We start from the raw sequence: 12456 nt of genomic DNA on the forward strand, positions 1-12456 counted from the left end.
GGGGCAGCTGAAGAAAGTGCTGAATGATGGTTGGGGTGGTGGGTGGGAATTTTGAGAGATGGATGGGAATGCATTTAATTACTGGGATGAATCACATTACCTCAAACTTCAGTCTGCTTTCTTCATTCCTCAGATTAAATACTCTACTGCTAATCCTGGGTATCTTGTCAGTGAAACCCACGCTTAAAGGGTGTAAATACATTCCTCAGGTCTTAACACTTATACACTGCTGTTAGAACATTAAGACTATGGTGGCTTCATCTTAGCAAATCCTTACAAGCATCCTGCAATGCCAATATGAACAGGTGGGGTTGAGGCAAAGAAAGCAGCAAACTTGCCCATGGCCACCTAGAGAATCCCTGGATGAGGGGAGATTTGAACTGGAGGCTTTCTTACCACTGCATGTTATTAGCCACTATATTGCATCAGTTCTGGTGGTCATCAGTAGCTTCATATCCCATTTATAAAGTGGGAAATGCCATTATCACTTTGGAAGAGTGAGCTGTGCCATGGCTGTAGCAACTAGTGCTATGGTGAGATAGGCTGCCTCAAAGGCCAGCAAATGGCTTATTTGTATTATTACCACTACTGGGACAAGGAGGGTACTGTTTAGGTGTTCTGCCTCAGGCACAATATATTTGGCCAGCTCTTTCATCTTGCCTTCATACCTCTCACAAGAAACTCCTGCCCATCAACCCGGGATTCGCCTTTGGGCTTCTGCAGGAGGGAGATCCAGTGGTGCATCTCTTCAGGGATGTCACTGTTGCAGTGAATGACTCTATTTGCTGTGATGATCACAAAGGAGTTTGGCCTGAAAAATCACCATCATCAAAATTAGTATCTCGTCGTCAACATCATCATCATCAATATTAATATTTTTCCAAAGCCGCAACACAAATCTGTTTTAGTTACAGGTAGGTAGCCGTGTTGGTCTGAGTTGAAACAAAAAAAAAATTCATTCAGTAGCACCTTAAAGACCAACTAAGTTTTTATTTTGGTATGAGCTTTCGTGTGCATGCACACTTCTTCAGATACAAATCTGTTTGTTTGTTTGTTTGTTTTTTGCCCAGACTCATGATGGTACTGTGCCATAAAAGCAGTCATCTCTCTGCGGAGCATGCACAACTTTAGCTCATAGGGCAGGTAGTGTGTAGTTGCACATACTTTCCTGAAGTATGAAACACCCTGAGCTCAAGAACTCAAAGCCACAGCAACTAGACTTTATTAAGAGGAAAGCAAATGCTTCAAGGAGCTTCTGGAGCCAATGGCCAGTCACTAAAAATAAACACAGCCATTTGGGAGATATTTATACTGACTGGAGGCATTTTAAGTAGCTCCTTATCTGTTGCATTTATATTTACTCAAATATGCAGTAGATGGGTTTAAATATTTTCCCGTTACACAATTGTTGCTGCACCAAAAATATTTGAAAATCACAAAATGAAAAAGCACACAGAAAGAGGAACTCAGCTGTAGCCTACCTGTCAGGATTGTCAGAAGCACAGACTGAGTCTATGAGCCCCACGTCCAGGGTTCCCTTTAAAACAACAACAACAAAATGGAACAAACTTCTAGATATATGCAAGATCCAGTTCCTACCATTCTGTTCTATTCCAGTGTGATCCACACATAGGCATCCACTTTCTATTGCTTTTAAATTCATCTTGTTTCCCCCCTGCTGTTTTAAACTGATTTTTAGCTGTTTTTATTATCTTTTGTACATCACATTGGGAAGTTTGTGGAAGACAGCAGCAATAACAATAACGATGTGGCTCTGCAGTTAGAAGTAGGCCGCATTCATAATTGTTGGTGTCACCAGAAGGCAGTGAACATGCTGAGTCCCTAAGTGCACCCCTTTACTTTCTCCTAGAGGGCAATTTTCCTCAACCTGTTGCCCTCCAGATGCTTTGGACTACAACTCCCAGTGGCCTGAAACAGCATGGTCAATGATGAGAGATGATGGGACTGTAATCCCAACATCTGGAGGTCCTGTAGGAATGAATGACTGTGTGGATCAAAAGCCTCTGACCTCTATGGACAACCAGGTTTCAATGTGTGCATGCTAAGATTCTGCCAGACGTGAGACATGGCACTCCCCCTTCCCATAAGTCCTTATACTGGTGTGTGAATGAGCTCTCCTTTTATGTATGTGTGCATACATTTATCTTATGTAGACACACACACTGTAAAATCGAAGAAGCATCGGGGAAGATACCTCCAAGGGAAAAAGTACCAGCTAGCATGGGGTGGTTATAGTTTCCCGTTGCAGATTTAGACTGCGTTTCCCACACACACCCTGCTAGATCCCAATCTACTGTTCCGATTAGCAGTGATCAGTACAGCCCCAATACGGCATGCACGGGTCAGATATGCTGATTCAGTTATCTGTAACATAACACCTTCTGTCTGGAATCACCCTGAAATGCACCCTAACAACTTCAAGCATGCTGCTATCAAGAGTGGAATTTTAAAAGCCCACCTTCCCCTTCCATTTGCAAGCTACAGTTCCTGGGCTTTGATGGTGTCAGGCCCTAAATGAAGACATACTTGCTCTCGTTTAATTAACAAAATGGGGTTCCCATGTCCCTTCCCCCTAAATAATTCTTTGAAGATGACAGTCCTGGAGGGTCTCCAAATGACACTTGGTGTACACACCACTTCCCACAAAGATCATAATCCCTTTGCCCAAATCATAATCCCTTTGCCCAAATCCTGCCCCAGACATGTCCTTTGCCCACTATACCTGCCATCAAACTAGCTGAGGGCATTAAATCCTTCAGGTAGCCTCCCTTTAATTTCAAACTCAGTTCTGTAAAAGGGTGCCCATGATTACTGATGAATGTAAGAAGAGCCCAGATGCTGGATCAGGCCAACGGCCGATCTAGTCCTGCATCTTGTTCTCAGTGGACAACCAAATGCCTAGGAACATCCTTCATCAGCTGCTAGGCAGCCAGAAGAGTGACAGTTTCAAGGTTCTACTTGACCCACCACTCACCACAGCATTCTTTGGGTTGGCTTGTTCATCCTGCATCTCTCTCAGCTGTTGCTCTGTAGCACTATGCGCACGGCTCAGGACATTAAACCAGTCACTGTAAGAAAGACAGAAGCAGAAGACACTTAAAAAAACAACCTGTATATGCCGTGTTTCTCCGAAAATAAGACACCGTCCTATATTTATTTTTCCTCAACCCCCCCCCCCCACTATGGCTTATTTTCAGGGGATGTCTTATTTTTTTCCTCCTCCTGCCGCGGCTGGCATTGCTGCTGCGCCTATCACTATGTCTTATTTTCAGGGTATGGCTAATATTCCTTGAATACTTAAAAATCCTGCTACGTCTTATTTTATGGCTACGTCTTATTTTTGGAGAAACAGGGTATTCATTACTGAAATGGTTAATTTTTAATAGTCTAGAATACTATAATTAATATGCAGTTGTATACAAAGCATCATAGAAGTAATTAAATATATTTACTAATACTGATAACCTCATACAAAGACTGAAACAATGATTTGATAACACCTATATCATGATTCATCTTCCACTCTCCTGCCTTTCCCTATTATTATAACTGCTTCTCTATTTAGAGCACAACATCAAGGGAGTGGTGTTGCTTCCAGATCTCCCACAACTCGCCTTGGGGAAAAGCAGAAACTTTATGAGAAAAACACACATTTATCCCTGCATCCCCTACCTGGCATCCTCTGGTGATTCTGCCACTATGTGGTAAATTCGATCACTTGTCACAATATCAAGGGCATTCTCTTTTTCGTGAATATCCACAATCTCCCTGAAAAACAACAAGTGTGAAGAACCAGGATGAAAAGGCAGTTTGTCTATGTTTGGCATCCATCTCCATTGGCCTGCCTGGTCTCAAGGAGGCTCAGCGCTTCCCCGATCTCTTGAAAATACTCGAGAACAAGGAAGCAACAGCACCCAAAGACGAAGTAAGGTGACAGGCTGGTGTGGGAATGAGGGCACTGCCTGCTGTGTTGATAAGGATCCACTGCAAGGGCAACATCACTGAAAAGACTTTTAATGTGGGCAAAGAGAGAGCTAAACCAATTCAAGTTGAAGGGTACTGACAAAAGAGGCCAGGAGGAGTGCGCAAGAACGTGGGGCAAAATTTGATACAAGAAAATTCTCAAATTAGTCCTAAATAGGCCCATGCAGGTGTGTGTGTGGGAGTCAATTGCACTTTTCACAGGCCTCAGAGGGCTAAACCGGCTAGGGCATCCCACCAGGGGCCTGCCAGACTTAAGCTATCATGCCAAGAACAAGACTCCCGCCCCAGGCCTCAATTAAGCTCTGCACGGGCCTGGTCCTGAAGCTTTAAAAATAACCCTTGCACTCAGGTAAGGGGCTCTAAGGCCCCACCCTCTCTAACAGCCTCAGGCCTAAAGATGTCCCACAGGACTTAAGGAGTCAAACAATTTCCCCTCAGACCCAGGTTGTTAAGGATTCCCCAAACATCTTGTGTTACCAACAATGGCAGGAGTGGGATATTGATTTATCCCTAGGGCTTACAGACATAATAGTGTCCCATACTTGGCCTTCCTGATGTCAATTGTCCCTTTCAGCTTCTCTTCACTGTCATTCTCAAAGTACATCAGCTTGGCCTCTCTCAGCACAAACCAGCGCCGTTTCCAATTCCGGCGAGACAGCGTGGACATGCCTCCTCCCTTCTTGTAAAGCCAGCCCGACTTCAAGGCCTCTTGCTTGGCTCGAAACCACATGAAGGCCTCGTTCTTCAGGACACACCAGCGCCGTCTCCAGGGGTTCATCAGGCCCCCTTGCAAGGAAGAGAAGAGAGACACAGTCAAAGTTACTGCACCACCAGAATGTCCCCATCCTGCACTCCACAAGCACCTGACAAAGACAGTGGCAAGTGTATCTTCCTGCCCTTGGTCATAACAGTTCCCTGAAAAATGTAGGGCCTCCTGTAGAGACAGAATGCTAACATGCAAAAGCATGCACAACTTTATCACAGTGGCATTAGCTGCAATGTACTACGTATTACTACCTCCCCCTACAACCCTAAAAAAACAAACCCTGGTCTGCCAGTTACCAAAGTAAAATTGGGAATGGGGAGGTAAATGTGTGTACTTGCACAAGCCCACACAAAACTAGCATGAGATATGTTACCTGAAGTGAGGCCCAAATGGTGCCTCCTCCCTCCCCACTAAGACCACTTTCTATTTTATAAATGCAAATTTTGTAGCATCAAGCGTTAATTTCATTTATCCACCCCCTTACTACCACCCCAAATAGTGCTTCACAGTGCTGCCAGATCACTTCAAGCATGTTCCACAACAGGGCCTCTGCCATCTCTAAAAACTGTTATCATCTGTACATGCCCATAAAGACCAAACACTTGGGACTGGATATCACAGCCTTTATGTGGATGCCAATGCAAAGCAACCAAGGTCCCTTCTAATCCCTCCTTGACGAAAAGCCTTACTGACTATCTAGGAAATGAAGAAGAACAAAACAGCAAAACAGGGAGCAAATACTGAGGGGAGATGAGAGGGGATTGAGAGCAGGGGGAAATGGCTCAGCTTAGGGGACTGACAAAGCTGCTTGCCTTTCATGTAGAGATAGCTGTGAAAATAGGCTGGCCCCGATCCATTAAGCACAGTGACCCGGCTGCTGCAGAATTCTTCATCCGTGTCCATATAAGCATCCCCTTCATCCTCACTGTCTAGAAACTGGAGGCAAAAAGAATGGTTACCCTCCAGAAACAAAGCAGCACAACCTGCCAAGTCCTATCGCACTTCCACTACAGATCTGAGTGCTGAGCTGGCCAGGTACATAGCTGCCAAGTCCGGATCGTAAAGATCCGGGATCGGCAGCGCGCGCATAACCGGAAGTTGCGTGACGCAAATTCCGGTGGCGCTTCGCCCTTCTATGGGCACCAGAAAATGGCGGCGCCAGCGCCGGAAGTCGCTTCCGCGCATGACCGGAAACACGTAAAAGCGACTTCCGACGCCGGCGACGCCATTTTCTGATGCCCATAGAAGGGCAAACCGCAACCGGAAGTCGCGTCACGCAACGTCCGGTCATGCGCGGAAGCGACTTCCGACGCCAGCGCCGCCATTTTCTGGTGCCCATAGAAGGGCAAAGCGGCACCAGAAAAATGGCCGCCGGGAAGAAGCAAATTAAAGGGACAATGCCGGGATTTTCCGCCAAACGGGAGACTGCCGGGAAACGGTAAGAAAAAAGGGGTTTTCCCGGCGGATACGGGATACTTGGCAGCTATGCAGGTAGTATGATAACCATACAGAAGCAAGAATTATCTAAAGTGGGTGTGTGATTTCAAGGCAAAGGCCAAAACCTGCCATACTCAGTTGCCAACATGTGGACTTTGGCCTCTATTTCCATTTTGGAACTATCTGCTTTAAGAACCTCCAATTTTCTATTGCAATAGTTTCTCTGATGTTCAGCCAAATGCATTCTGACCATCTCAGCTTCTGTGTCTCTCTCTCATTATCCCCTTTCGGGGGGGGGGTCCTAACCCCCTTCTGCAGCAGATCATGTGAAAAGCTACAACTTTACACACAACCACACACACGCACACAATATGCCCTTATGGGCAGCACAAAGGCATTAAATAGATTAAACAGGTGAACTGCCATTCTACATGGGATAGCTTCTAAAGTACATGAATTCCCTTTTTAAGATCACCCCCAAAAGGTTCACACAATGAGTGTGTTCTCGGGGACAGTGGCTGTTGTGTACATGATTAATCGGGTCAAACAATATCCAGTAAGTTCCCCTTTAAATCTGACAGACACAAACACCCATACTGTACAGTAATTGTAGCTGCAAGTAATGCACCAACACCAGGCACAAAATCCACATTCCAACATATATAAAAACATACAAATGTGCATGAAGATGTGAAGAACAAATGGGAAATGTATGTGCATATATGGGATGCATATGCAAACATGTGCGCACAGACACACTAGTTGTGCAAGTAAGCTTTTAGTATCCCACAGAAAAATACAAACACAGCAGAAAATGGGTAAAGTAACCAATAGGTTAATGCAGTCAATGTGATTTCCTCCGAATGTTGTTGGACTACAACTTCCAGCATCCCTGACCATTGAGCCATGCTGGCTGAGGCTAATGGGAGCTGGAGCCCAAAGGCTACCCCTGGGTTAAAGGAAACACAACACAATGGATTTTAACACTTAAAAACAAAACAAAATCCTGTGCCTATATTTTATTATTTATATCCTGCCTTTCTTCCATTATATTTATATCCTGCCTTTCTTCTATGATGGAACTCAAGGCAACACACACAGTTCCCTGGATGTCTCCCATCCAGGCATTGCCCAAGCCCAGAACTGCTTGGCTTCATCCAAGCTATTGCATCCTGTACCTTCAAAACCACATCCTGAGACAAGGGAAGACTGAAAAAGTTCCAAGGTCAGCTTGCAAGAAAAAGCAGAGTTCTTTAGGAATCAGTCTTGGGACTTATTTTATTCACTACATTTCCCCCTTTCTTTTTTGTTTGCAACTTGGATTGCAAACAGGAAGAGTGTGGATTAAATTTTCCAATGAAACCAAGCTGGGAGATGTGTATGAGAGACCACAAGGATTGGACAGTTATACAAGATGAAACTAGGCAATCCTATGGATGGGAGGGAGCAGAAACGTGTTCACAAGCATCATGATGAAATGCAATGGCTGTGAATGTTTTCTTCAGTCTTCCTTTTAACCCTAAGGAACATGTTACTAGTTAACACAAGAGAGAACTTAGGTGCCAAACTTGCACAGGAAAGATAAAAAGGAAAAAAAACACTTCCTGCTTCAGAGCAGGATCTGTTTTTTGCTTCAAGGCAAACGGCCCTTACCGAGTCCAAGCTGCCGCGGTTGGAATCCATGCCATTGCTGTGGGAATTGCGCAAGGCCTCCTCCCCATTCAGGGGCTCAGCGGACGTGCTGCCAGCCTCTCCACTGCCATCAAACTCCTCGTGGTCATAGTCAGACTCCACATCTGGAGGCAAGCTGTAAATTGGCTCTTCCGAGTCCCCATTGTCACTCTGCAGGATTTCCGAGGCCGCCTGGTAGATGCTTTCCATGGGCTGCTCCTTCTGAGGGCTTGCAGAGTTGCCCTCCTCCTTCTCTCCCTTCCTAGGCACTGGCATATTCGGAGAAGCATCTTCCTCGGAGTAATAGTTGTCACTGGTTCTTGTGCTGCTGTCCTGGTTCAGGAGACTTGGGCTGGGAACTGGTGGTCCCTCTTCATCTGCAGGAAAGCCCTCGTCTTCTTCTTCCTCAGCCAGGGGAGCTACAAGGCTGCATTCAATGTTGAGGGTCCCTTCGTTGGACAGAGAGTGCTCGAAGCCTTGCACGCTCTCATCCAAATTCCCAAAATCCAGCAGCTCCAGGAACTCCTGCGCGACCCTGGACGCCTCCTTCTCCAGCCTCTGGATCTCCTCTTCCCGCTGCCGCTTTATCTCGTTCTTGGTGTTCTCACAGGTGATGTGGTCAGTCTTCTGCTGCCACTGCAGCTTCTCAATCTCCCTCTCCAGTCGCAGGATCTCCTCCATCTGACGCTGCTCCTCTTCCTGTAAAGGCTGGTCTTCCTCTTGGGTCCTTAGCGCCTCCATCTGGAAAAAAGGGTCACCCAAAGGGGTACAGATGACAAACAAAGATCAGCCTTAATGGAGTCACAGTAACAGATCTGAGAAAGCAGGAGCTTGCATGGCGGCCAAGTGGCACTTCCCTCTGCTCCCTGCATGTGCAACATTTCTTCTAATTGTTCTAAGGCATGAGAACCTAAGAAGAGCCCTGCATCAGGGCTGCATCAGGCCAATGGCCCATCTAATCCAGCATCTTGTTCTCTCAAAAGTGACCAACCAAATGCCCATGTCAAGCCTGCAAGCAGGACTTGAGCGCAACAGCATTCTCTCACCCCTTGTGATCCTAGCAACTGGTATTCAGAGGCATACAGCCTCCAACAGTGGCTGGAGATGAGGCTTACTTAAAATTTTATGTCCTCCCCATAAAGTTTAAGGTGGCTTAAGAGAGAGTTAGGGACGCGGGTGGCGCTGTGGGTTAAACCACTGAGCCTAGGGCTTGCCGATCAGAAGGTCGGTGGTTCGAATCCCCATGACGGGGAGAGCTCCCGTTGCTTGGTCCCAGCTCCTGCCAACCTAGCAGTTCGAAAGCACGTCAAAGTGCAAGTAGATAAATAGGTACAGCAACAGCGGGAAGGTAAATGGTGTTTCTGTGTGCTGCTCTGGTTCGCCAGAAGCGGCTTTGTCATGCTGGCCACATGACCCGGAAGCTGTACGCCGGCTCCCTCAGCCAATAACGCGAGATGAGTGCCACAACCACAGAGTCGGTCACGACTGGACCTAATGGTCAGGGGTCCCTTTACCCTTTACTGTTTTATAATGGGAATGTTCACACCACGTTGCCACTGGTCTTTGGCTGTTTTGTATTGCTTTAAACAAACAAACTTGTTTAACAAGGTACTCATGGGACAAAAGAACTAAGCATCTGTACTGTACACCATGGGAAGCAAAGGCTCTCACAGGCCACTTCCAATTCTCTTAAAAGGTTATGGTCTATCTCCAAGCCAAGTGACAATAGGCTGGATTCAAATGTGCCTTGGATGGAAGTGTCTTTGATCCACCAGAAGATCTCATTAATGAACAGGGGTCAGTGGGGAAGTGTTTTTTGCTGATTCCACCTCTCAGCTGCAGTCCCCTGCACCATTTTGGAAAAAATGGGCCCCTTGAGCCTCTACCTGGTTCAAGGGGAGAATTTCCACTGGGACCAATGCAAGCTTTCATTCAGAGCCAAAGAGCAGCTGGAGGGCAGTATTTTTCAATGGGACTCTGGCACAAAAGAAAGAGTTAAACCCACCGCCCCACATGCCACATTCCTAACCCTGATCAGGATCCCACAGCAACTCATTTACACATTCCACTATATTTGTACAACCATGGGTTGTATCCGGTGTTTGCAGAATGCAGTTCTGTTTATAACAGTACTTTGAAACTGTCCTCAGTCTAGATGACACTGTACCGCCATTCCTAGGATCAAGCTACATGTAACACTCAACATCTAGGGACATATCCAACACTGTTATTCTGCTCATGCGACAAACCTCCACTTGTGCAATTGGACTTCCCCATCTGCTCCTTGCACACCCCTAAAATCTGCTCCAAAACCTTCTAGAGAAGATTTTGAGGATGTGTGGTGAGCTTCAAGAAAGAGGAGAGGTGAGGGAAGTTCTGTTGTGCAAGTTGATGCCTGTTGGCATACAACCCTAGGTGTTTATATTACTTTATAGGAGTAGAGCATCATCTAGACTAGGCATCCCCAAACTGCGGCCCCTCCAGATGTTTTGGCCTACAATTCCCATGATCCCTAGCTAATAGGACCAGCGGTCAGGGGTGATGGGAATTGTAGTCCAAAACATCTGGAGGGCCGAAGTTTGGGGATGCCTGATCTAGACTGAGGATGGAGTCACCGTAACATAGCATAGCACTGCATTCTGCAAACAGTATCTTGGGTTAGCCTGTAAAGAGCAACAAAGGTCAAGCAAAGGTCAAGCAACAAAGTTCACCAGCATGTATTCGTATTCTGCTTAGTATTCTGAAATGAGAGGCATATGATGGGAGTCATAGTGGAACACACCTGAGCCATCTGCAGTGCTGCTTCAAGTTGCTCTTTTTCTCTGTTCAAAAACAAAGAACAAACTCATCAATAAAATCTACAATCCAGCTTGCCATGAAAATTTGCTGAAATCAATGAAGTTTTAAATAACACCGCTGCCTCAGTCATTTGCATCCAGATCAAAAAATTTGTGAGCTGTAACAAAGCCTTTAAACCAAGGGACATTATTATATTAATGAAAGGTTTCGGTTTTCAGAAGGCTGGTTGGGTTTTTTTTTTTTGTAAGGCTTCAGAACAGATGCTGACTGCTATTGAACACACATGGAGCAATTCACAATGCAGAATGCATGTGGAGGGAAATGGAGGCTGCTTCACAGTGGATAAAAAAATGTAATATGAACATACTCTTTAGTCAAACTTAGAGGGCCTCAACAATTTAACAAAGCTTAAGGTAGCTGAAGGCACCCTCTTCCCATAGGACAGCCATATTCTATCAGGCTTGGTTTAATTTGAAGTGTGCAGCTGTGTCAAGACTTTCCCTTGTGATTGAGGAACAAGCTAAGAAACTGGACAGAGTGGAATAGAGGCAAGGTCACACTGAAGACTCCTGACTGACCACAAAGCCAAGGAAAGGGAATTGGAGGCTGGACTTCTAGAATAAATAAATAATGTGGGCTCTGAAACTTTGTTTTTAAAGAAAAGTATTATGCAGTAGTTTCCCTAAAGAAGAAGCCTTCTAAAAATACACATCTCCCTAAAGTCAGATATCAGTTTCCAAGGGTAAAAGTAATAACTTGGCTGGTAATCATCACTTCATTATTATCAGAGCTGTTGACTGTGGTAACATATATGGAACAGTGTTAGGCGCATACACAATTTAAAAACCCCAATGCCTATATATATATTTTTAAAAAAGCTCACTGCAAATGGGTGTATGTCAGGGACAGAGAAACTGTACACATTAATAATAATAATAAATCAAATTTCTATAGCAATTGATCAATCAATATTCCCTGGGTGAACTACAAACAAAAAATATATTAAAAACATGGTACTGAAGTTTTAATGAGGTTGTTTCCCCCCACAATGTTTTATTGAGATGCTACTGCTGCTGTGTTATTCTATTGTTGTGCCACTTGGAGGTTATGTCTTCAAATGAAAAGTAGTTTAGAAACCACACACCCTTATTTGTTAATTTCATGAAATTTATGTTTATAGAAAGTAGGATCATAGTGCTAAAAGGGAGCAGTTACTACCACTGCATTGCAACCTGTGGTGCTCACCCTTGTAGTCCTGAACCAGCCACCTGCAATGATGTCCTGCGACAACATCAGAGCCTAGTGCTTAGTCATCCTTTCAGCCCATAGACTAAAAGACATGCCCAGGTGTGCTGCTTTGGGGCTTCCAAATTCTGCAGAGTCTAGATATTCAGGAAGCTTCAAACCACCTTGGCCTAACTGGCTCACAGGGACCAGCACCTGACCAGAGTAAGTTGTGCAACCTCCATAGCTAGTCTCTTGTAATGAGTATAGGAGTGCCCAAAAGGAAAAAGTCTGAGCTTAGTGGTATCATCTAGATGAGCCCTGTCATTAGCACTGTGTGTTCTACAATTCTCACTAAGCGTGGAATTTAGTATCAGCTTGCAGCTATAAATGAGTGAGGTTGGGCTCAAAAAAGAATGCAGGAAGTAACTGGTAAAATCTGCAAAGGCAGAGAGGATGTTGGGTAATGTTTCAGGGCCATGCACGGCTCCTCCCCTACTAGAACCATATACCGTATATGCAGACTTACTTCCCATAATTCATTTTTTAAAAGG

General features: G+C 45.2%; 1 protein-coding gene across 1 annotated transcript in view; it reads right to left on the minus strand.

Moving 5' to 3' along the window:
* Positions 1-12456, minus strand: part of LOC118090550 (unconventional myosin-X) — a 78645-nt gene that overhangs the window by 10561 nt on the left and 55628 nt on the right. Inside the window, exons 24-31 of the mRNA XM_035126417.2 lie at positions 10662-10701; positions 7862-8620; positions 5584-5707; positions 4548-4791; positions 3694-3789; positions 2996-3089; positions 1482-1537; positions 669-811 (exon numbers count right to left, since the gene is read on the minus strand). Of these exons, the coding sequence (XP_034982308.2) occupies positions 669-811; positions 1482-1537; positions 2996-3089; positions 3694-3789; positions 4548-4791; positions 5584-5707; positions 7862-8620; positions 10662-10701 (1556 nt within the window). The remainder of the gene's footprint in view (positions 1-668; positions 812-1481; positions 1538-2995; positions 3090-3693; positions 3790-4547; positions 4792-5583; positions 5708-7861; positions 8621-10661; positions 10702-12456) is intronic.

The sequence above is a fragment of the Zootoca vivipara genome, chromosome 1 (assembly GCF_963506605.1).
Source record: "Zootoca vivipara chromosome 1, rZooViv1.1, whole genome shotgun sequence".
Lineage (NCBI taxonomy): Eukaryota > Metazoa > Chordata > Lepidosauria > Squamata > Lacertidae > Zootoca > Zootoca vivipara.